This window comes from Ctenocephalides felis, unplaced genomic scaffold (assembly GCF_003426905.1).
Source record: "Ctenocephalides felis isolate EL2017-DRISC unplaced genomic scaffold, ASM342690v1 CF-g0.4_SCAFFOLD_00845, whole genome shotgun sequence".
Classification (NCBI taxonomy): Eukaryota; Metazoa; Arthropoda; class Insecta; order Siphonaptera; family Pulicidae; genus Ctenocephalides; species Ctenocephalides felis.
In genome coordinates this window covers 94787415-94813754 of record NW_020536999.1, presented here as the reverse complement: position 1 = coordinate 94813754, position 26340 = coordinate 94787415, and the positions used below count along the sequence as shown (strand labels likewise).

General features: G+C 31.8%; 4 protein-coding genes across 4 annotated transcripts in view; 1 reads left to right on the top strand and 3 right to left on the bottom strand.

The window, feature by feature from the left end:
- Positions 1–26340, top strand: part of LOC113363123 (ras-related protein Rab-37-like) — a 249991-nt gene that overhangs the window by 91978 nt on the left and 131673 nt on the right. The window lies entirely within an intron of this gene.
- On the bottom strand, positions 10–12634 carry LOC113363129 (ankyrin-1-like). Its single transcript, XM_026605611.1, has 5 exons — positions 12447–12634; positions 11358–12168; positions 10170–10560; positions 8427–10012; positions 10–540 (listed from the first exon to the last, which is right to left on the bottom strand). Exons 1-5 carry the CDS (start codon positions 12632–12634, stop codon positions 10–12), a joined length of 3507 nt encoding a protein of 1168 aa, XP_026461396.1.
- Positions 14546–17308, bottom strand: LOC113363128 (ankyrin-1-like). Its single transcript, XM_026605610.1, has one exon. The coding sequence runs from the start codon at positions 17306–17308 to the stop codon at positions 14546–14548; it is 2763 nt and encodes a 920-aa protein (XP_026461395.1).
- LOC113363126 (putative ankyrin repeat protein RF_0381) lies at positions 17481–17966 on the bottom strand. The gene has a single exon (XM_026605609.1). It carries the CDS (start codon positions 17964–17966, stop codon positions 17481–17483), a length of 486 nt encoding a protein of 161 aa, XP_026461394.1.

The window sequence follows — 26340 nt, the reverse complement described above, 5'->3', positions numbered from 1 at the left end:
AAAAACACTTCAAGCATATTTTTTGTTCTTACAAATCAGTGAAAGATTTTTTATTTCACCTGTAACTCCACCAGATGGCCCCGGTTGGTTAGATTTATCAAAGCCATTCACAACATGGCGGATGGATTTGTGGATTTCCGTTTGATCCTCCGATCTTTTGACAATATCTAGAAATGTCTTGCCCTTCTTGTTGACAATATCGCTGAATGCTCTTTTTTTCAGGAGCAAATGTATTAGTCGATCAGAGTTCTTTTTGGCGCAAATGTGCAGAGCAGTGTCACCATCGTCATTCTGCTCATTTAATTTAATTTTCCACTTTTTCAGTAGCAATTCCTGAACTATTTTTTCTGAGTTTTCTTCCACGGCGCAATGAAGTAGAGTATTGTTCTTTTTGGCACTGTCTCTAATGCTCTTGGGTTCTATGCAGCAAGAGTTGAGCATGCTTTGGACCTTTGATAAATCGTGGTCTCTGATCGCCTGGAAGATAACTTCCTGTTGCACTTTTGCAGTAGACGTTGGATGATTATTTGCCATTGTTGACTGAAAATTTATTAAAATTAAAAACTAGTAACAAGAGTTTTAATTAACCAACTAATGTTATCCATTTGGCATTACACAATGTGATAAGTATAATTCCATTGTCTATCTAATAAATCTATTGTCATGATGTCAGTAGTAAGATTGATAAAGCAATCTAATCAGTGCCTTCTAAATTAATTAGTGATCAGGTGATAGCGTGCTTTTCAGACGTCGCGATCATATGAATTTTATATTTGATATAACGCCGATATTAAAATTTTAAACACTAATGAATTTTAAACTAGTCGATAGTCTTGAATGAAACAAAAAATATACTTAAATGTACGAATATCATATACAATAATCGTTAGATTTTATTAGAAACTAGTTGGTTTGGTATTTAGCCTTGAGGCAAGTTACATGAACTTCCCGATATGTGTAATTATTCGACTTAATCAATAAAAAATAATTTAATTTATGAGTGATTAGAAGTACTCCGAGTGAATTTATTACACATGATAGAAAACGAACACGTTAACTCGGAGTATTTTCTAAAAGCAGATTTTCTAAAATCAATAATTTCTATAATTGAACCAGTTTCCGTAGGACTTTATGATTTGGTATGTTCATTAGGTTCAAATACTCTATCGTTATACCAAGTAAATCGTCTAATTTTAATTTTAACAAACGTCGAAAAAACTACTTATTATCTCAAACTTTTGTATTGGCTAATTGGCAGAAATTCGAATATGTGTTATGAAAACAAACTCTTTTTATATAAAACAACAATTATCCCAATCTGGACATACGGAATTGAGCTATGGGTGTGCGCAAGCAATTCAAATATTAAAATAATACAAAGAGCGCAATCGAAAATTTTAAGGTGAATTTGTGAACAGTATATTGCAAATAACACTCTACATAAAGATTTAAAAATTAAAATTATTAATGAAATGATAAAAAGAAAGGAGCAAAAAATACCACAAAAAATTACCACCAAAACAAATATCTAGAAGAATTAAGCAAAGAATCTCCTACTCGAAGATTGAAAAAAGAATGGCTATACGATTTTAAATAAATGTCAAAAAAAAGATCTCATAGGAGATAATTTCTTAAATACATTTACACTCAGCATATTGTCTTAAAATGTATATTATTTTGATCGGCAATAAATCTATGCAAATAAATAGATAAACTATCTCAAACTTTGATTAATTTTTAAAATTAAACTATTTGTCGTAAGACCTTAATATTTCAGTAAGTTCTATAAGACCATGATATATATCGCCAAAAAAAAGTTCCGTAAAAATCGGCTTAATTTTTTTTCAACAGTTAATTGCAAGAAAACGGCTCGGTATATTTTCAATTAAAACTAATCAGTATAATTCCCAACTAATATCTTTTGAACAGTTTTTCAGTTTTTAAAATCCACACGTCTAACACTTTTTTCCAAATGACAAAGAAACGGCTTGCAGATCGTCGCACAAAACTGATAAACGACAGTCCTCATCGAGATACATCAAGCGGCTTTTAAATTTCTGAAATCGGTTCAGGCTTTTTTGAGAAAACGTCGATGAAAGGTCTAATTTTGACAAATGGCAAAAAAACGATACCAATTTTTGCAAACTTTGACGAATTTTTAAAGTTAAACGAGTTGTTGTCGTAGGGCCGTAATATTTTAGTATGATCTAGAACAGGCATCGGCAACCTACGGCACGCGTGCCAGACTTGGCACCCGATGGGGTTCTGAATGGCACTCTATAAAGTAATCAGGAAAATCGCAAATATTGAGCGATTTTTAAATAAGAGAAAATGTTTAATTATAATTATTTTTCTAACGTAGCTCGCTAATGTATGTAATTCAACTTACGTTGAAGTACTTAAAGATTAATTTTCCAGAAGATGCAAAGACTTTGAAGCTTATGTGCCTATATTTTGAAGAAATTACAAATAAATCTGGAAGATGACTCTATGGAAAAATCGACAGCCATATTAAATTGTTGAATGACATTGCCGGAAAAGATTTAATTGTATAAAAAATTGTATGCGCTCTCCTTTCAGCTTTTGGTTCCACATATCTCTGTGAACAATTTTTTTCTCACATGAAACATATTTTGAGTTCACAAAGAAATCGTTTAACAACTAAACATTCAGTATCTTGTGTGAAATTAAAAGTTACAAATTATACCCCGGATATTGAAATGTTAAGGAAAAGGTGCAGGCACAAGGTTCACATTAAAGTTGTTTAGTTTATATTCAGTGGCGCTTAAGCTTTCTGCCGCCCTAGGCCCTATTATCTGATCAGGCGCCCTTTTTAATAGACAATTTTTTACTTTTTTAATTAAACTATAATTTTGTTCTAAATTACTTAAATACAACCTTTAACTTTGCGTAAAGTACTCGTAAGTTATAGTAATCGCAAAAGATCGAAAATGAAAATTTTTGCATATTTTTACGTTTCAGACATTTCTAAACATTTTGGCATACCTTAAAAAAATTGATGTGTGTGTATGTATGTATGTTTCATTCTCATAGATAAGAAAGTCCTGATTAGTTTTTCGCTAAGACAGGTTTAGCCGTTTGGAAAATACAGAACAAAAGTGCAAAAATTGCAATTCAAGTTTTGAAAGAACCGAGAGTTCTACTAACCGAGACTTGTACTAAAGGAATGAATAATTACCTAAATTTTTGGGAAGGCAGGCATTAGTAAAAGCGAGAAAAATTCGTCAAAGTTTTAGCCCACGATTTTAAGTCGATTTTAAAAATCGAAAAATCATTCGAAAAATCTTGGTTGGAAATCGTATTCATTAGTTTTTGGTAAAAACCTGCCGGACTTATTAGGTTTGCGGGACGATCGGACGAGCCGGTTGTTTGAAATTAGAATAAAAAAGCAAAATATTACGTTTTTGGAATAAAGCCAAAACCGATTTTTAAAATTGAAAAAAGATTTCTGAAAGATATCAATTAGGAGTCAAAATATTTGACAATTTTAAAAATTCATCAAAGTTTGATAAAACTTCATAGTCAAAATTTGTGCTAAAAGGCGCTTTTGTGATGTGATAAATCAAAATTTAATTTTCAAAAACGCCTGAACTGATTTCACAAATTAAAAAGACATTGGACTAAACTCGATAAATAGAACCGAGATATTCAAAAATTTCGCTTTTTTTAAATTCTAAAATAATTCGATTATTTGAAAATTTTAGATATTTTAATTTTCTCAAAATTTTGAAACCAGCGGATTTGCCTTTTCGGAAAACTAATCATTTATTCATATCACTAAAATACCACGTACAAAATATTTTTTGAGTCATTCCAATCGAATGATCTGTACTCTCAAAACCTTCATGATCACTTTTGCACCTTCTGCGCTCTGTATCTCTAAAAATGCTAAACCTGCCTGCATAAACAGTGTGCCTCTCAGTCAAAGCCAAGCGAATATTTTTTGAATCATTCATGGCCATTGATCCTTGCAAAGGACATTTAAACTATCTAAGAAATAAACTTTGAAAATTAAAAATATTGGTACGGAATGATTCAAAATAATGAAGACAAAATTTGTAATAATTAATAATTTTTTTATAAAAAATCTAATAATTTGATGTCAATGATCATTTTTTATCACCAAATGACACCTTTTTGGATCACCAAAAACGCTGATCATGCTCTCGCAAAATTTTCGATAGTTCTTATTTCGTCATACAAGTAAAAAGTGTCTTGAATTATTCAAATCGGACGCTTCGTTTTTGAAAAATTGAATTAGCATATTTTTAACTCTTTGCTCCCTGTTCCGAAACTGTCTTTGCAAAAAACTAATCAGCACGTCTTCCCGAATGCCAATTGGCAAAAAATTGTAACCGCATAAACACATGCATACATCCATTTTATCTAAGGCATGTCAAAATGTTCAGGAGAACTTGAAGCGTAGAGGTATATAACCAATTTGATTTACGATTTTTTAGGATTATTATAACTTAGCCTTCCTGAAGTTGATAATATGATACATCAAGAAAATATCAATGCGGCACCCACGAATAATAAATTTGATTGGAAAACGCATTACGTTCTATTTCATCGAAAATGATATCTAAATTTACAAAAAACAATCAGGATCTATCCTTAAAATGAATTGTCGTGTCATTTCATCGAGTTTAAAATTTTTACATTTTGAAAAATTTGCCGCCCCCTAAATTATGCCGCCCTAGGCCCGGGTCTCACGGGCCTTTGGGGTAATCGGGCACTGTTTATATTAGATATTCATGTTATTTGTTAATAAATATGTTTAAAAGATAAATTTGGTTATAATTCTTCTCCCCTAAAACCTAACTATATATTTCAAAATTAAGGCGGCACTCTAAAACATATTGGTAGAGTGGCTTGGCACACTACAGTTAAAAGCTTGCCGACCCCTGATCTAGAAGACTATGGTATCTATCGTAAAAAAATAATAAAAAAATCGTCGAAATTTTTTTTTTAACGGCCGATCTCTACCAATAACTAATGAGCACGATTCCCAACCAATATCTTTCGAACGGTTTTTGAATTTTTATAATCGATTCAAAATTGCGGAACGTGGACGAAAATTTTTTCATTTTTCTGCGATTTAAAAAAAACGGCTCGGCCGATCGTAGCGAAAAACTGTCAAACGATAGTGCTCATTGAGATACATCGAATGGCTTTTAAATTTTTAAAATCGGTTCAGCCGTTTTTGAGAAAACATCCATTTACGGCAAAAAATCTGTTCACATACACACACACACATACATACTTTTTCCCAATTTCGTCTCATTCGTTCTTGCTTCGTTCAGTAGTAAGTATTGTTACTGCTTGGGATATTCTTTCATATTTTAACGTATAACTTAAAAACTAATCATTATAGCCTAATACTATCTTTGGACGAATTAAAGCTAAATTCTGTATATTTTTGCCTTACACCATATGTTGTTATGAATAAAATTCATTATTAAAAACTGCGTTCGAAAAATGCTCTTTCATTTTCTATATATATACACTCATATGTATTGTAGAACAGGAGTAGTTGGTATTTAATTTAAGTTGTTGCAACTTAGGAGAAAACTTCTGTATATATTTATATATATATATTTATATATATATATATATATATATATATATATATATCTTTTATCCATCTTTGTCAAGTCGTGTTAGAATTCTCAAACTTTAATTCAACAAACTTGTGATTTTACTCAATAGACAGAAACTTTCCACTAGTCCCACATAAATGTATATATATATGTATATATATATATATAAATTGTAACTGGAAGCATTCATATGTCAATTCCATTTAAAACTTTTGAAAGTTTCAAAACTTAATTATATCATCAAAGAAAATGGATTTCTTAAGATTAATAATAAACTTCACATATGGCAGATTGTATTTTATTATATTATATAATATATAAAGCTATTTAGAAAATTAGAACTTAACTTTGATTTATATATATATACTAGCTGACCCGGCAAACGTTGTTTTGCTAAATAGGGTATATTCTAAACCATTTCTAGAGAATCAAAAATATTAATACTTTAAGTGCATAAGGATGTGTTGTTTGAATGCTGTATACAATTAGGTATTATAAAAACAATAAACCCCATTAGTTTGTCTATATTTTGTCAATACAATCCAACTGGAAGATTTATACCCTTTCTATAGAAAACATCGTATAATCCAATCCGAGTCTTTTTTGGTCTTTCGACTTATTAATTACGTTTCAAGTTTTACAGATTTTTTTTGTATTCTGGATTTTGTGTATAATTGTAAATAATACTACTGATCTTATACAAAATTTTCAAATTTTTGCGAGGAGAGATAGAAAATGAATTAAGTACTTCTTCTTTGACCTGCTTTTTGAAAAGTTTCAAGTTACATTCGATGAATTAAAGTAAATTTAATAAAAAGTATACATGTAGAGCAGGGCGAGACACAAAGGTCCAATTTGACTTTGAGCAAATATAAACTATATTGTGAAAACCATAACAATTATATCACAACAAATAAGACTTATCAAACGAACAATTATCTGACTACGTTCAGTAAACTGACTTCTACTTTATCATTGTAGAAATGTGCTTTTCTGATGTCTTTCAAAAATTTGTTATCGTTATCTAGACCTTTTTATCCTATATGCGGGGTAACTTGTAACGGGCAGGTGGCAAAAGGTTTAAAGCCTCATTATAATTTTAAAGTTATTTTACAAAATAATTACATTTTCAACTAATGCTAAAACGACCAACGGAAGAAAATACTTTTATTATGGATTTTCAAAGATTACCGTTTATCTCCCCCATTTTAAAGATTATCGTTTTCAAATCAAGGTTGTAGCTGGCTATACATCTTTTTCCTCTACTTTCAAATATTGTTGTTAAACAATGCTTAACTTTACTGATATTTGGCACATCAGTGGTGGACCTTTTTAATCTCGGACCTTCATATATTACTATCTATTCTGCGATAAATTCTGGGAAATTATAACTGGAAAAATGTTATTCGACAAAATGTCCATTTGATCGATACCAAATTTAGGTACTGAATTTAAATAACATAAATAAAAAATAATATAACCTAGAAAATATTTTATAAATACCAATGAGTATACAATTATACAAATGAGATCTTTCAGAGCACCGTGTTTGAGAAAAATATGCCAAAAAGTGCATTTTTATATTAACATATCAAAAAAGTTGATATTTTGAGTCTCTAGTAACACTTGCGGCCCGTTTATTAACGTTTTTGTATATAAATAAAACTACAAACAAAACTACTTACTACAAATTTATTGTTTTATTTACATTACGCTTCAACAAAAATTTTCAAATTAAAAATGTAAAGTTTCTACGCGATTTTGAAATAATATCTCACCTTCCGACAATCTACTAATTAGCACGAATTTTTCAAGACTAAGACTGGCTAAATCGATTCAGCCATTTTCGAGTTTTATTCGGACATTTTAAAGAGAGCTCCATTTTTATATATAAGATATATATATATATATATATATATATATATATATACTAGCTGACCTTATAATGATATTCTGATGCTTGTTTCTAATTACAGGACATTTTTTGTATTTTTAATCATAACTTTTGAATTGTTGCAATTCAAAGTATAAAAATCAGTTATGTTTTCAAATCAGACTATGTGTGTCACGTGACTTTTCGTTGCGTTCCCTTTGCTCGTAGCTACATTACAGAAATTTTCAGTTTTAACACTTTTCACTCGCGAATTCCGAGATTTGTATGAATTTTGGCATCCGAGTCGAAAGGGTTAAAATTAAAAACAAAACATGTTCAGTTAATATTGTTTGTTTTCTATAATTATTTTATACGTAATGTATGTTTGGTTTTTTCTATATGTATTTATTCAAAAATGGTTTTACCTGGTGTGGTATTTATATTCTTTTAATTATTATAAATTAAAATTAAATTTACTTTTGAAAACTTTGTTAATATTTTTAGATACTGTTAACAAATAATTGCTGAATGATGACACACAATCCGTGTCGAAACGTATATTATAAATAAATATTTGTATTTATTTGATTTTATTTCGACGACTGGCTGAAAATTATCAAGATATATATTTATATATAAATTATTACTGAAAAAAAATTGCAAGGAAACTTATCACTAATGCATATGTTAATTTTTAAACATATTTTTGTATAAATAAATATTAAAATACAAAAATTTTATTCTTGAAAACAGTGCAGATACAAGTTAATTTCTCGTTCTGCAGACTTTTACTAATTTACAGAATGTAAAATCATTTATTAAAGTCAAATATTGTATTTATATATTTTTTTACATTTCAATAGTTCATAGATTTCTATATGTCCTTTTTTATATGCAAGGTCCATCGCGGTTTTGTTACAGTTATTTACGACATTAAGATTTGCACCTTTGTCTATCAGTAGTTGGACAACATTTTTGCGGTCATTATTGGCTGCACAGTGCAGTGGTGTCCAATTTATAAAACTGTTGGCATTGATATCGGCTCCTTCACTAAGCAAACACTGCACTACTTCCAGGTGCCCGTATTGAGATGCACCGTGCAATGGAGACCATTTTGTATTACTTCCAGCATTGACATTGGCGCCTTTACTAATCAGAAATTGCACTACCTCCAAATAACCTATTTGAGCTGCGATATATAACGGACTCCTAGTTCTGTTGTCAACAGCATTGACATCAGCAGCTTTACTAATCAGAAACTGCACTACTTCTAAGCAACCATTTTGAGATGCACTATGTAATGGAGTCCAACTACTTTCAGTAACGGCATTGACATTGGCACCATTATTAGCCAGAAACTGCACTACCTCCAAGTGACCTTTTCTAGCAGCTAAGTGCAGTGGTGTCCAATTTGTGTTAGTTGTGTCATTGACATTGGCGCCATTACTAGTCAGAAACTGCACTACCTCCAAGTGACCTTTTTCAGCAGCTAAGTGCAATGGAGTCGAATTTGTAATACTATCAGCATGAACATTGGCGCCTTTACTGATAAGAAACTGCACTACCTCCAAGTGACCATTTTCAGATGCAATATGCAATGGAGTCCAATTTTCTTTAGTTACAAAATTGACTTTGGCGCCTTCACTAACTAGAAATTGCACTACCTCCAAGTGACCATGTTGAGCTGCAATATATATCGAAGTGTATATTCTTTTGCTATATGCATTGACATTGGCGCCTTTACTAATCAGGTACTGCACAACCTTCAACTGACCATTTTCAGAGGCCCAATGCAATGGAGTCAAATTTTCTATATCAACAGCATTAATATTTATACCCTTATTAATCAGGCATTGCACTACCTCTAAATGACCATGTCGAGATGCATAGTGTAATGGAGTCCCATGCTCACTAATAGTATTGCTACCTTTCATCATCGAGTATTTGAATATATCAAAGTAACCATTTTGGGAAGTATAAAAGCAAGAGAGAGGAAATATTTTAGTAACAGCATTAAGATCGGCGCCTTTACTAATCAAAAATTCTACTACATCCAAGTTTCCATTTATAGAAGCAATATGCAATGAAGTGATTTGTCCTATAGAACCAGCATTAATATTGGCGCCCTTACTAATTAATACTTCGAGTACATCCAAGTGACCTTTATTAGTTGCGACGTGTAAAGCAGTTAGGTATTTATTACTGGCAGCTTCAATGTTCGCTCCCCTGTCGATTAACATCTGAACTACATTTTGAAATCCATTTTTGGTCGCGCAATGGAGTGGCGTCAACTTGTCCTTACTTTCGGCATCTATTTTGGCACCAAGGCCTAACAGGTATCGAACCCTTGCTATTTCTCCGTTATATGCTGCGATGTGCAAAAGCGACCAATTCTTATTAGCAATTTTGTTTATTTTAGCATTCCTGTCCAATATTTGCGGAGATACTCTTCGCTTCTTATTATCCTTTGTATGCATTGGATCAACTTTTGTTATTTTCTGCTCCTCGCTTTGCCCTTTAACCGAAATCTCTTTTATTTTCATGTTGAAACGATTACTATTAAAAATATTTTTTAATAATTTATTTATGCCAAAAATTACGATAAGATAATTTTCAGAATCAACTGCAAGATCTTTTTAATTTTAAAACAGTAAAAAGTTTTTATATCTTACCTGTAACTACTTGATGCATTATCTCAACCTGCTGGTTGCTTCTGTAGATTCCTGTTCGAATCACCAGCCTCCTAAGAATATTCAGAAATGTTAGACCTTCCTTGTTGACAACATCACTGACCGCTCCGTTCTTCAGGAGCAAATGTATAAGTCGATCGTAGTTGTTCTTGGCACAAAGGTGCAGGGCAGTGTCACCATCGTCATTCTGTGCATTTATATTTATTTCCCACGTTTTCAATAATAGCTCCTGGACTATTTCATACCTATTTTCTTCCACGGCACAATGTAGGAGTGTGTTGTTTTTATCGGTTTTATCTGTAATGTTTTTTGGTTGAATGTCACAGGAGTAGAACAGACTTTGGACTTCTGTCAAATCGTTGTCTCTTATGGCCTGAAAGATTGCCTGTTGTACTTCTGTACTTGTCAGATTATTTCCCATTGTGGTTGACAATATTTTTATATTTACATAACAAACTCTTATTTTTTATATTTATCAAATATTGTTTATTTGATTTTGTACAATATATAAAGTACAGTTCAAGAATATATATAATAACGTTATCGTTATCATACAAATTGCAAATTATCGATTGATAAAAGTAATCAAGTCAGTGCTAGTCAATATAAAGAATCAAATTATCAGTGGTGGCCATGGTGATATTGAACTGAAACTAGAAACATCTTTACTAGGCCTGTAAGATTTTTTATTATTTAAAATATATACTAAATTGTTTTATTCATTTTTCTATATACAAATTTTGATATAAAACGGGTTAAAACCATTGTATTTAAATATCATTTAAATATTAATTGAATTTGTTGTTTCCTTTTTGAATAACTTAAATAGGCAAGCGAATAGGTGTATCTCTTCTTCGGCGGCGAGGTCCAGTGGTTTTTTATCATCGATATTTATTTTATCAGTGTTTTTATCTAGGTCCATCAATATCTGGATGATATTTTTGTGATTATTTACAGCTGCACAGAGATTGATTGATTGATTGAGCTTGCGATCCTATATTAGTAACAGAAGCTGTGCAACTTACAACTGATCATGTAAAACTGCAATTGAAAATATCAATAGTATTATTTTAGTCATTAACTTTTGGACAGCATTCAAATGTAATAGATTCTAATTTATTTTAGCAACATTGAAAACATCGCTCCATTACAAATCAAAAACTTGATTACTTCGATGTGGCTATTTTCTGCGGCCAAGTGTGATGGAGTCCAATTATTGTCAGCAACAGCGTTTACATCGGCGCCATAGTTAACCAATAGTTCGACAACATCCAAGTGGCCTTTTTCAGCTGCAATATGTAGAGGAGTCCAATTATCTTCTAAAACACCATTGACTTTAGCACCTTCACTGATTAAAATGTGCACTACGTCTAAGTGGCCCTTATTTGCAGCAAGGTGCAATGGAGTCCAGTTTTTTTCAGAAACACCATTGACATTAGCGCCCTTACTAATCAAGAACTGGACAACTTTCATGTGGCCATTTTCAGCTGCTATGTGTAAAGTCGTCAATCCTGCTTCAGTAACAGCATTAATATCAGCGCCTTCAGTATTCAGAAGTTGGATAACATCTAAGTAACCATGTAGAGCTGCTATGTGTAAAGATGTACAATTTCTTTTGGCAAGAGCATTTATATTGGCGCCTTTGTCAATCAGAATTTGAACTACGTCAAATTGGCCATGTTTAGCTGCAATATACAAGGGCGTCTGTCCTTTGTTATTGATAGCTTCAATATTTGCTCCACTATCGACCAGTAACTGAACCACATCTTTAAATCCATTCATAGCCCCAAAATGGAGTGGTGTCAACTTGTCTTTACTTACGGAATCTATCTTTGCACCCATAATTAGCAACTTTGTAACTGTTGCTGTTTTCCCGTTGTATGCTGCGTCGTGCAAGGGCGACCAAGTCAAACTGGCAACATTTATTGCTGCGGTATTTGACTCCTCTGCACCAACTTGATTTTGACGAAGATTACTATACCTAGAATTTAGTGATGTAAATAGTCATAATAGCCAAATAGAAACAAATATAATCTACCTGTAACTTGATGCGATGATCCCGGTTGGTTAAATTTATCTGCACTGTTCTTACCCTTATATTTGCTTCTGAGAATTCTTGACTGGATCATTATTCTTCTGATTATTTCTAAAAATGTTTTAGACTCCTTATTGGTCACATCACTATTCACTTCTTTTTTGTTGGTTCCAAAATTACATGCATTTATGTTTCTTTCCTAATTTTCCATTAGCAGTTCCTGCACTAATTCTTCCTCGTCTACAGAAGGCAGGAGTGTTTTGTTTTTATTGAATTTGCCTGTAATGTTTGTGGATTGATTGTTGCAGGATTCGAGCAGACTTGAGACTTTTAGATACTGATTATCTCTGGTAGAATGGAAGATTTCTTTGTATTGCACTTCTGCATTTGAGGTTGGCACAACATTTTCCATCGTGGACGAAAACAATTGAAATTACTTTGTTTTCTTACGGGGATCTTCTCGATTTAAGATGGAACGATATAGCAAGTGTAATTTATTATACCAATTATACCAATTTATTATATCAGTTGCAAATTATCATACAATCGCCAGAAAAAATAATCAAAGCAGTGCTTGCCAACATACGGCGATAGCATAATCGCTAGTGATAGAGGAAATTTTGTTTTTGTCAAACATTGAGACTGAAAATATTTAACCAAGTCCTAAAAGACTATGATGACGTCTTTCTTCAACCAGACAAGGCATTGTTGTGAAAATTGAAATGTCGATAAACTGAAAACTACTCGTAGGATTTTATTGAAACAAAAACTTTTGATTTGCAAAATTTTTGCATTTATTATTAAATGTACTTACTCTTTATTATTCTAGAATGTAATTTGATGCAAATCTTTTTGTCAAAAGTGCTATTGACTTTGACATCATGAAACTGCTGCTCGAAGGAAATGGACATTTATTCATATTTTCAATTAAATGAATTCTTTAGCTGAATTTTAAAGCAAAATTAAATCTTCATTTCTCTATAATGATATAATTAAATACATTTATATTTTACACTTGCATTAGAGAAAAACCAACTTTAATTAAGTTCGTCTCAAAACATTATATACATTTTCTTTTATTTTCAATTTTAATTTGTAAACTTCAACGAAAACAAAATTGGGCACATCCTTCAAAATTATTGCAGCTAATCAAATATCTGCATCTTAATGATATTACAAAATTATCTGATATTGTCTTGGACAGATAAATTTTTCTCAGAAATATTTTTCAATCAAATCGCAACCTAGTTATTTAGTATCTATGGAAGATTTCAAGAAATTTATATGTATAAAATAACTTTTAAATCAAAATTCAAAATTAAATTTTTTATTAATGAAATTTTTTACTAATCTATAGTATAATAAAATCTAGTGCTTAGATATGTCACTGTTTAGTGTGACAGGATTTTTTTATATTTTTGGATGTAAAAAAACATTTTAAGAATATGTATATATATATATATATATATATATATATATATATTATTCTATCATTTATATCCGTCTGAACAGATACTTCTCTGAAATTAAATGACTTTAAGTGATATATCTATTTTTTGCTCCTGCAAAGAAAACTCTCGAAGCAATCTTTGTCATTTATATCCATTAGTGTTTAATTTTTACGTCTCAGAAGAAGTTTTACTTCAATTTCTTGAAGATAATGCATCAAGGATTGTTGACAGTTGATTTGGCAACATTGTCTTTATTAAAAAGTAGCTGGGAAATATAGGGATGAAGTTGAATGTATACTTTGGAAATGAATAGGGATTGAGTACATATAGTGAAAGGATCTTTTTCAGAAAATAAGTAGATGTTTATTTTGTTATCATTTATTTTATTTATTTAAACTGTGTAATGAAATAAAATGTGAACAACTGATTCCATTTATAAAAATATATTTCTGTTTTAGTTTTTACAATTGTTTACAAGAGAATTGTATACTAAAGATTAACTACAATAATATTGGCTTAAATGTTGAGAAGTCTATTTGTCTATCATCTAGATCACTCTGAATTCGATTGGATGCTATTATTCATAAAGAAACTTATCACTAATTCAAGTGTTAATTACTGAATGTATTTTTGCATGAATGATTATAAAAATATGAATATTCTATCTCTGCAAACAAGTGTAGACACAAAAGAATGTTATAAAATATGGATATTCTACCTCTGCAAACAAGTGTAGACACAAAAGAATGTTAGTCTGAAACGTCTGCAAACATTCATTAATTTTACAAATGGAATGTAAATGGTTCTGTTAAATTATTTTATTTTAGAATACATTTAAGATACAATACATAAAAAAACTTTATTTCTAAATATTATTTGGTTGTTTGAGTTTGCAGTAGTTCAACAATTTCTTTATATTCTTTCTCAACAGCAAGGTCCATCGGCGTCTTGTTATCGGTATTTGCTACATCAGGATTTGCGCCTTTGTTTATCAATAGTTGGACGACATTTTTGTGGCCATTATAGGTTGCACAGTGCAGTGGTGTCCAATTATGAATATTGCCAATATTTACTTTGGCGCCTCGACTAATCAAAGACTGCACGACCTCTAAGCGGCCATATTGAGATGCGATGTGCATTGGAGTCAAATTTTTTTCTGCAACGGCATTGACATTTGCGCCTTTACTAATCAAAAATTTTACTACTTTCGAGTGGCCTTGTCCGGATGCGATGTGCAATGGAGTCCAATTTTCGTTACTAGAGGCATTGACATCGGCGCCTTTACTAATCAAAAACTGCACTACCTTCAAGTGGCCATGTTCAGATGCAACGTGCAACGGAGTAAAATTTGCCCATTCAACAGCATTGACATTGGCGCCTTCACTAATTAGAAGCTGCACAACCTCCAAGTAGCCAGTTTCAGATGCGAAGTGCAATGGTGTAATTTTGTGTTCAACAGCATTATCATTGGCGCCTTTACTAATCAGAAGCTGCACTATCTCTAAGTAACAACATTGAGCAGCAACGTGCAATGGAGTCAAATATAAGATATTAGCAGCATTAATATTGGCGCCTTCACTAATCAGAATCTGCACTGCCTCTAAGTGACCATATTGAGTTGCAATGTGCAATGGAGTGTTATTTAGGTCATTAGCGGCATTAATATTGGCGCCTTCACTAATCAGAAACTGTACTACCTCCAAGTGACCATTTCGAGATGCAATGTGCAACGGAGTCTCATATCCATCATTAACAGCATTATCATTGGCGCCTTTACTAATCAAAAACTTTACTACTTCCGAGTGACCTTCTGCGGATGCGATGTGCAAGGGAGTCCAATTTGTATCATTAGCGGCATTGACATTGGCGCCTTTACTAATCAGAAACTGCACTACCTCCAAGTGACCATTTCGAGATGCAATGTGCAACGGAGTCTCATATCCATCATTAACAGCATTATCATTGGCGCCTTTACTAATCAAAAACTTTACTACTTCCGAGTGACCTTCTGCGGATGCGATGTGCAAGGGAGTCCAATTTGTATCATTAGCGGCATTGACATTGGCGCCTTTACTAATCAGAAACTGCACTACCTCCAAGTGACCATTTCGAGATGCAATGTGCAACGGAGTCTCATATCCATCATTAACAGCATTATCATTGGCGCCTCTACTAATCAAAAACTTTACTACTTCCGAGTGACCTTCTCCGGATGCGATGTGCAAGGGAGTCCAATTTGTATCATTAGCGTCATTGATATTGGCGCCTTTACTAATCAGAAACTGCACTACCTCCAAGTGACCATTTTCAGATGCGACGTGCAATGGAGTCAAATTTACCGCTCCAACAGCATTGACATTTGCGCCTTTACTAATCAAAAACTGCACTACCTCTAAGTGGCCATTTTCAGATGCGATGTGCAATGGAGTCCAATTTATATTTTCAACGGCATTGATATTGGCGCCTTTACTTATCAAAAACTGAACTAACTCCAAGTGGCCATTTTCAGATGCGATGTGCAATGGAGTCCAATTTATAATAGTAACGGCATTGACATTTGCGCCTTTACTAATCAGAAACTGCGCTACCTTCAAGTGACCTTTTTCACATGCAATGTGCAATGGAGACAAATTTATTTTATCAACGGCATTGACTTTTGCGCCTTTACTAATCAGAAACTGCACTACCTCCAAGTGACCATTTCGAGATGCGATGTGTAATGGAGTCCAATTTTGCTCTTCAACAGCATTGACATTTGCGCCTTGACTAATCAAAAACTGCACTACCTCCAAGTGACCATTTTGAGATGCAATGTAGAGTTGAGTCCGGTTTTGTTCATTAACAGCATAGACATTGGCGTCGTTAGTAATTAATTTTTGGGCTACATCAGAGTGATCATTTTGAACTGCTTTGTACAATGGTGTCTCTTTCAACCAATCAGCACTGTTAATATCAGCGCCTTTGCTAATCAGAAACTGCACTACCTCCAAGTGACCTTCTCCGGATGCGATGTGCAAAGGAGTCCAATTTTCCTCTTCAACAGCATTGACATTGGCGCCTTCACTAATGAGAAACTGAACTAATTCCAAGTGGCCATTTTCAGATGCAACGTGCAATGGAGTCCAATTTGTGTTATCAGCGGCGTTGACATTGGCGCCTTTACTAATTAGAAACTGCACTACCTCCAAGTGACCATTTCCAGATGCGATGTGCAATGGTGTCCAATTTTCCTCTTCAACAGCATTGATATTTGCGTCTTTACTAATCAGAAACTTCACTACTTCCAAGTGACCATTTTGAGATGCAACATATAATGGCGTCCGTCGTTTATCGTCGATAGCTTCAATATTTGCTTCTTTGTCGATCAATAGTTGAACCATATCTATAAATCCATTCATAGCGGCAAAATGAAGTGGCGTCAACTTGTCATCATTTTCGGCATCTATTTTGGCACCTAGGCCTATCAAGTATCGAACCCTTGCTATTTCTCCGTTGTGTGCCGCAACGTGCAAGAGCGACCAATTTTTATTAGCTATATTGTTTATCTTAGCATTTGTGTCTAATAAAGGCGGAGATACTATTTGTTTTTTGTTATGGACTACAGGATTTGTATCCTTTTTATCAACTTCTTGCATTTTCTGCCTTTCACTTTGCCCTAAAAACCAAATAAATTATATTTTGATGTTTTAACGATTACTAGATAAGTTATTGGTTTTTAATTTATTTGTGCTGAAAGTTATAATTACAACAGAAATTCACGACAAAGTCATACTTTTTTTAGTAAAATAATGGTGTAGTAAAAACTTCTTATATTTTACCTGTAACTATTCCAGATGGTTGCGGTTGGTTAGATTTATCCATGCTTTTCTCAATTTTGACCTTGCTTTTGCAGAAACCCGGTTGGGTTGCCAATATCTTGACAACATCCAAAAATGTTTTACCATCCTTATTGACAGCATCGCAGATTGCTCCTTTTTTGAGGAGCAAATATATCAGTCGATCAGAATTCTTCTTGGCGCCTACGTGCAGGGCAGTATCACCATCGTCATTCTGCGCGTTTATATTTGTTCCCCACTTTTCCAATAATAGTTCCTTAACTATTTCATACCTGTTCTCTTCTACGGCACAATGCAGAGGTGTATTGTTTTTATTGGTTTTATCCACAATATTTAATAAATGAACACTGCAGAAGTTGAGCAGACTTTGGACTTTTGGCAAATCATTATTCCTGATGGCCTGAAAGATATCTTCTTTTAGCACATCTGCAGAAGACTTTGGCAGATTACTTGCCATTGTAGATATGAAACTTTTTCATTTACATTTTAACCATTTATATTTTTTTATTTATCACTAAACATCTCTCTATTTTATTTACCGATTTGACTTTGCACAATGTGACAAGTACACATTCAATTATCTTATATATAAAAATGGAGCTCTCTTTCAAATGTCCAAGTAAAACTCGACAACGGCTAAACCGATTTGGCCAGTCTTAGTCTTAAAAAATTCGTGCCAATCCAGAGAAAGTTCAAAAGGTGAGAAATTATTTCAAATCCGCGTAGAAACTTTACATTTTTAATTTGAAAATTTTTGTAGAAGCGTAATTTAAATAAAACAATGGACGGTGGCTAATACGTGAAATGACAAACGGTTTTGACAGATGTTAATAGAATGTTTTACGTGAATATTATTTAATTATGATTAAATGGTAGTAAGTGGTTTTGATTGTAGTTTTATTTATATACAAAAAACGTTAGTAAACGGGCCGCAAGTGTTACTAGAAACTCAAAATATCAACTTTTTTGAAATGTTAATATGAAAATGCACTTTTCGGCATATGTTTTCTCAAACACGGTGCTCTGAAAGATCTCATTTGTATAATTATATACTCATTGATATTTATAAAACATTTTCTAGGTTATATTAATTTTTATTTATGTTATTTAAATAGAACCTAAATTTGGTATCGATCAAATGGACATTTTGTCGAATAACATTTTCCCAGTTATAATTTTCCAGAAATAATTCCGAAGAATAGATTGTAATATATGATGGTCCGGGGTTAAAAAGGTCCACCAGCGATGTGTCAAAAACCAGTAAAGTTAAGCATTGTTTAACAGGGAATTGAAAAGTAGAGGGACAAAGATGTATAACTAGCTATATCATTGATTCTCATGACTTTGCTATCTGGGGATAAATTGTAATCTTTGAAAATCCATAATAAAAGTACTTTCTTCCGTTGGTAGTTTTTAAGCAATAGTTAAAAGTGTAATTATTTTGTAAAATACCTGTAAAATTAAAATAAGACATTAAACCTGATTGGCACCTGGCCGTTCCAAGTTACCATGTCTATGTGGTAAAAAGGTCTAGATAACAATTTTTTGAAAGACAGCAAAAAAGCACATTTCTACAATGATGAAGTAGCTGGCAGTTTTACTGAACGTAGTCAGATAATTGTTCGTTTAAAATGTGTTATTTGTTGTGATATAATTCGTTTGCTTTTCATAATATAGTTTATATTTGCTCAAAGTCAAATTGGACCTTTGTGCCTCGCCCTGCTCTACATATATACTTTTTATTAAATTTACTTCAATTCATCGAATGTTACTTGAAACTTTTTAAGAAGCAGGTCAAAGAAGAAATACTTAATTCATTTTCTATCTCTCCTCTCTCCTCGCAGAAATTTGAAAATTTTGTATAAGCTTAGTAGTATTATTTACAATTATACACAAAATCCTGAATCAAAAAAAAATCTGAAAAACTTGAAACGTAATCAATAAGTCGAAACTCCAAAAATGACTTGGATTAGATTATACCATGTTTTCTGTAGAAAGTGTATAAAACTTCCAGTTTGATTGTATTGATAAAATATAGACAAACTAATGGGGTTTATAGCAATCAAACAACACATCCTTATACACTTAAAGTATTAATATTTTTGATTCTCTAGAAATTATTTAGAATATACCTTACTTAGCAAAACAACGTTTGCCGGGTCAGCTAGTATATCTAATAAATTTATCGTTATCATATATCACTTGCAAATTGTCGATTGATAAAAGTAATTAAGCCGGTGCTGGCCAATATGCGGTAATAGTAGAATGGAATTATTAGTGGTGGCCAAGGTGTTCTTGTTCTAGAAATGTCTTTACTGGGTATTTAGGATTTTTTTTCAAAGTCGTAAGGATGAAAATATATTTAAATATACAACCACCCTACTCTTGCAAAAATGTGCGTTGTTAAAAAAATATTTCTTTGTTTGGTTAATGTTATAATATTATCTTGATCAGATAATCCTATTTTGTTCACAAAGTCTGTACATTTTTTTCATATCTGCAATTGTAACTTTTATACTAACAAATAAAATTTAATTCTATCTTTGACAAATTTGTAGACTATAAAATTATCTATATTTTCCCATACAATATAATTTTGTAGGAATACTTTTTTATCTAAAAAAAACATCAAAAACAGTTATTGTAAGATTTTATGTAAAGACATTTATTAAAATATTCAAAGGAACTTTTGAATAGCTCAACAGAATAAAATTATGTCTTTAGATGAATTAGAGAGCATAAAATTATCTACATTTTTGTCTAATAATATAATAGGACACAATTTTATCTTATATAAATAAATAACTTTAAAGTTCTAACCAAACTTTTATATGCTATCCAAAAAATGAAATCAAATGCAGTTTTTACAAATATATAGAAGACAAAATCATGTACATTTTTGTCTTATAACATAATCCTGTACGAATAATTTTTATATTTTAAAAAAGGCACAAAAATAATTGACACGTATTCGTACTTACTCGAAGGATTTTTTGTGTACGTATAACTGTATATATGTATACGTATATACGTGTATATGTATATATATATGTATGTATGTATATGTGTGTATATATATGTAATTGTATGTATATGTAAGCAATTTTCTTCTTTGAAAAGATTTGCATATAAATTATGCTAATCAATCGAAAAAGGGCGCTCAGAGTATAAAAGAAGAGAAGACTCTTATATACACTTATATATATATATATATATATATATATATATATATATGTGTGTGTGTGTGTATGTGTGTGTATAGGAGAGATTTGCCTTTGTCTATTCTAGTAACACTTGCTACAATTGCTGAAATGCATAAGATCACAGCACTGTTGTGAATTTTGCTTACACAATTGTTGAAATGTAGATTTTGTACTAAATTTACACTATTTTATTGTGTCAGGTTTTAGTACATATATTGAAATATTAAAGTCTAAAATTGCATCATTGTGGTGCCCATAATACGTCCTGGAGAACTCGTAGATCTTGTCCCTACTTCTCGGAATAGTCCATCATTTATTCTTACTATTAGTGAAATATTCCATAGAAAACAAAAATATACTACTTTTATTATGTCAGGTTGTAGTACATATATTTAATTATAAAAGTCCAAAATTTCGTCAACGTAGTGCTAACTGTACGTTCTGGAGAGCTCTCTAAATTTGTCTCTACTTTTCGGAATAGTCTACAATTAGTGAAATATCTAATAGAAAACAAAAATATACTACTTTTATTATGTCAGGTTTTAGTACATGTATTTAAATATAAAAGTCCATGATTGCGTCATTGTGGTCCTAATATTACGTCCTGGAGAGCTCGCTGAATTTGTCTCTACTTCTCGGAATAGTCCATCATTTTCTCTCACAATTGGTGAAATATTCCAAAGAAAACAAGAATATACTACTTTTAATATTTCAGGTTTTAGTACATGAATTTAAATATAAAAGTCTAAAATTGCATCATTGTTGTCCTAATATTACGTCCTGAAGAGCTCGTAGAACTTGTCTCTACTTAGGAAGGAAGGGGGCGCTTCTTCGAGGATTTTTTTTTCGATGTTTCAAATCATTCTGAATCGAATAAGTTTAATCTTATATATAAAAATGGATCGCAAAATGTGTTGGTAAGCGCATAACTCAACAACGCCTGGACCAATTTGGCCAATTCTTTTTTTAAAATGTTCGTTGAAGTCCAAGGATGGTTGTTACGGCAAAAAAAAACGAATAATTGCCGGGAAAACCCTAAAAACAGCCCTTTTCTTCTTTAATCGAGTAGGCAACGCAATTTGTAAAAAAAACAATGATGTAGTTTTTGATAATCTAATTTTGAATATATTTAAATAAACATAGAAATATCTTTCTATTAATCAAGCTATATTGGCAGCCAAAAACATTGGTGTGAATTAATTAAATTTCAAAATTCAAGAACAAATTACAGGCGAATCAGTTGGTTCGGCAACTAACCAAGACGATCCACCGGAGTTTTTAAACTCGCTGGATTTGCTAGGATAGTCACCTCACAATCTTCAATTAAAGGTTGGATCGGCAATTATAATGTTGCGAAATATCGACCAACTATATTCAAAGGATAGTATAAAGCATAAGATGTTCTCGCACCATGCATCCCAATGCGTTTCCAGTGCGTTTATGGTATCATTAAGTGTTTGTGGTATTAATTTAGAAAACCCATGTTTCTCACATGGAAAATTGTATGTTGTTTGTTCCCGTATTGGAAAACCATCAGATTTGTTTGTCTATGCGCCAGGTAATCAAACAAAAAACATCGTTTATCACAAAGCGCTACAATGAAAATTGAACTGATTTTTGAATTATGATTTACATTATTAAAATTACTTACTTTTAAATGCTTATATAGTGTTTTATTTAATTATTTTTAATTCACACCGAATTATTACCAGGGTGACGGTTCTGTTCAGGATAATTTTTTGCAAAGAATAGAAAAAAGGTAGGCACAAAACACCGCCACATTACAATTTTTTTGACAGGACGAAGTCTGTCGGGCCGGCTAGTTTTGGATAAAAATGTATGTGTGTGTATGAGCAGATTTTTGACCTTTTGTCAACGATTTCTCAAAAACGGCTGAACCGATTCAAACATTTAAGATCCGTTCGTTGTATCTGCATTACGACTGGCGTTTATTTTTTGCGGCGATCGGCCAAGGCGTTTTTTCATTATCAGCATATCAGTGCAAAATGCAATTAATCGAAAGATATCATTCGATATATCATTTTTAAGAAAACGTTGTCAATTTTGGTCTTAAACGATTCAGAATGGCTATGAGCCATAAAGTTAGTGTTGGATTTTCTGGCAAAAACAAAATTCTTGAAGTAGAAAATATTTTTTTCTCAAGTCATTTTTTTTAATTTATTATTATATTTTGAATCAACTTATATAATTCGGTGTTCCTCAGGAGCCCAATGAAGCCCTCGATTTCTATAACTAATAACAAAATCTGTTATAAGAAGATGCTTAACACTACTTCTATCGTTGATTTTGTTTTCCATATTATTTAATTATTTTCTCCTATGTCTTTTTGCCCCGGTTTCCCCTACAAAAGCGATGACAAGGTTTTAAACAAGTATTCAGTCTTTTAAGAACTAAGTGGATCTATATCCCTCTTTCTTGTGTAAAAGAAAGCACATGAAAGACTTCGGGGAAACAATCACTACTTTTACGTGCGTTTAGTCTTTTGATCATTTTTGGATACTTTTTTAATATGTATATATATATATATATATATATATATATATATAAGGTTGACAATTATCTAACAAAAGTACATGTGATTAAATTAAAAAACGAAAGTGTCATTTCACAGAGGCTCTTCAGGGCGCACTGTTTGTACTACAATGTTGCAATTTTAGTATATTATACTTAAATATGTCTACTATGACTATAAATACTAAAATAGATAATTTTCATCTTTTGCCAGTAGTTGTATAACATTTTCTGTCAATTGATTTGGGGCTTGTACGTAATACAATCACAAGATCTATGTTTTGAGGAGCTCCCCAGGACGCACTGTTTGCACTATAATGTTGTAATTTGAATGAATTATACCTACATATGTATACTGTGACTACAAATACTAAAATTGATGATTTTTGCTTCTGACAGTAGTTATATAGTGTTTTCTATCAATTGGTTTAAGGCTTGTACATAACATATCCACAAGATCTATGTCTTGAGGAGCTCCCCAGAACGCACTGTTTGCACTACAATGTTGTAATTTAAGTATATTATACTTAAATATGTCTACTATGACTATAAATACTAAAATTGATGATTTTCATCTTTGGACAGTAATTGTATAATATTTTCTATCAATTGGTTTCGAGCTTGTACATAACATAAACACAAGAGCCATGTTTTGAGGAGCTCTCCAGGACGCAACGATTGTACAACAATGTTGCAATTTGAATGAGTTATACCTGAACATGTCTACTGTAACTACAAATACTAAAATTCATGTCGCTAATCTTTCAACACTAGTTATAAAGGATTTTCTAAAATCTTGTCTCAGGCTTGTACTAAACATATGACCTTGGTTTTAGAAGCTCCGCAGGACGCACCGTTTATACTACGACTTTGAAATTTAGACAATTGACTTCCAAAAATATCTACTACTACAACAAATCGAATACTAAAATCGATCAGATTCATCCCACAAGACTAGTAATGAAAGATTTTTGAACAAATTGCACCTGACCTAATAGTAAGTATGGAAGTAAACGTGAATCAATACCCAGAATACGTCTTGAAATAAAATCGATATTTAAAAACTCCTAAATCAAAATAAAAAGAGTTCTGAACAAAAATGTATAAAGAATTAAATATTTCATTATTGGACAGGTTATAAACAATTGCAAATAATTTATAAAATACTAAACTTGTATTTAACCTTCATAATCTTGATATAGTTTTTAATATTGCAAAGTCACATTAAAGCTACATATTTTATTCATAACAAATTTTTAAATGTAATTTTTTATTATGTTTGTGTGTCATCATCATGTGTGTGTAGAAATGCTTAGAGCGATAATTTGGCCCAAGAGTAATAAATTAAAGGATGGCCCGCGTGCCTTGTGACGTCACATAAATTATGTCCTGATAACGCCATCTAGGCACAAACACGTGCAAAAGGGGACACCCTTGTAATAATATTATACATGTGCATATAATATATATGTATATAATGTAATATATATATATATATATATATAGTTGATAGTTTATATATATATATATATATATATATATATATACTAGCTGACGCGGCAAATGTTTTGCCATAAAAACATTTTAAGTATAAAATGTTCAGTATAAAAAAACTAACTGATTGCAAATGTGGTGCATGAGTGTGTGGGAGTTGTAATGATTATGACAATATATTAAATTAGAAACTCCCAACATAAAAAAAATATATCAAATTTATTGACTATAAAAATATTTCGATATCAAAAATATACATGACATGTCCCATTGTTTTTTACAAATCATCGCCAGCCTGCTTGATCTCCCCACAAGTGAAAGAAGCAGCTAACAAAAAATATATCAATAGTTTACCCACTGCAAAGCACGCCACATATAAATGTCTCTTAATAGTCTTTGCAGATTCTCAAAACATAGCTTTTGTGATTATGTTATGTACAAGCCTCAAACCAATTGACAGGAAATATTATACAACTACTGTCAAAAGATGAAACTCGTCAATTTTAGTATTTGTAGTCACAGTAGACATATTCAGGTATAATTCATTCAAATTACAACTCTGCAGTAAAAACAGTGCGTCCTAAAAGACCAAGAAAGAAAGAAAGAGAGAAAGAAAGCAAGAGAGAGAGAAAGAAGAAAGAGAGAGAGAAAAAAAAGAAAGAAAAAGAGAAAGAAAAAGAGAAAGAAAGAAAGAAAGAGAGAACAAAAGACAGACAGAAAGAAAGACAGAAAGATACAAAGACAGAAAGAAAGACAGAAAGAAAGACAGGCAGAAAGACGGAAAGACAGACAGGCAGACAGAAAGACGGAAAGACAGACAGGCAGACAGAAAGACAGAAAGACAGGCAGACTAAAAGACAGAAAGACAGACAGAAAGACAGACAGAAAGACAACAGAAAGACAATAGAAAGAAAGACAGAGACATACAGACAGAAAGAAAGACTGAGACAGACAGACAGACAGAAAGAAAAGAAAGACAGAAAGACAGAAAGAAAAGGAAGACAGAAAGACAGAAAGAACAGAAAGACAGAAAGAAAGAAAAAAAAGAAACAAAAAAAGAAAAAAAAGATATGGTTGCCATAACAACGCTGTGTTATCGTCTATGTAACCACAGAATTAATTGTCCCCCCTAAATGTGTATAAATGTACATGAGTGTGTATACAAGTGTGTATAAATGTGTATAATGTATATATGTATATTTCTATGTATCCCTATGATCCTTTCCGAAGTCGACGTTAAAATTCTCAGAGGATTTGTAAAGCGAAACTTCTTTGAGAAGTTCTCTTCGACCGAGATGTGGATGTACGTTTGTTTTTTTATTTATTTTTCTGTTTACACGTTTTCTCCTCATTTTATTTATGTGACTTCTGTTGGAATTTTTTATTTTTTTCGGAATTTACTTTTTTCGGTTCGGCGGATAACTGCACCCAGAGGGCATTGATTTGCATGGGAAATACTAACACATCTTTATACTTTTATTTGTTGTATAACTTGTAACTTTTGAACCGTTCGATTACTATGAATGATGTAATAGGGAAATTTTGACAAAATTAAATAATCTATAATATTGTCTAACATTATAAAACCCTACATACTCTAAA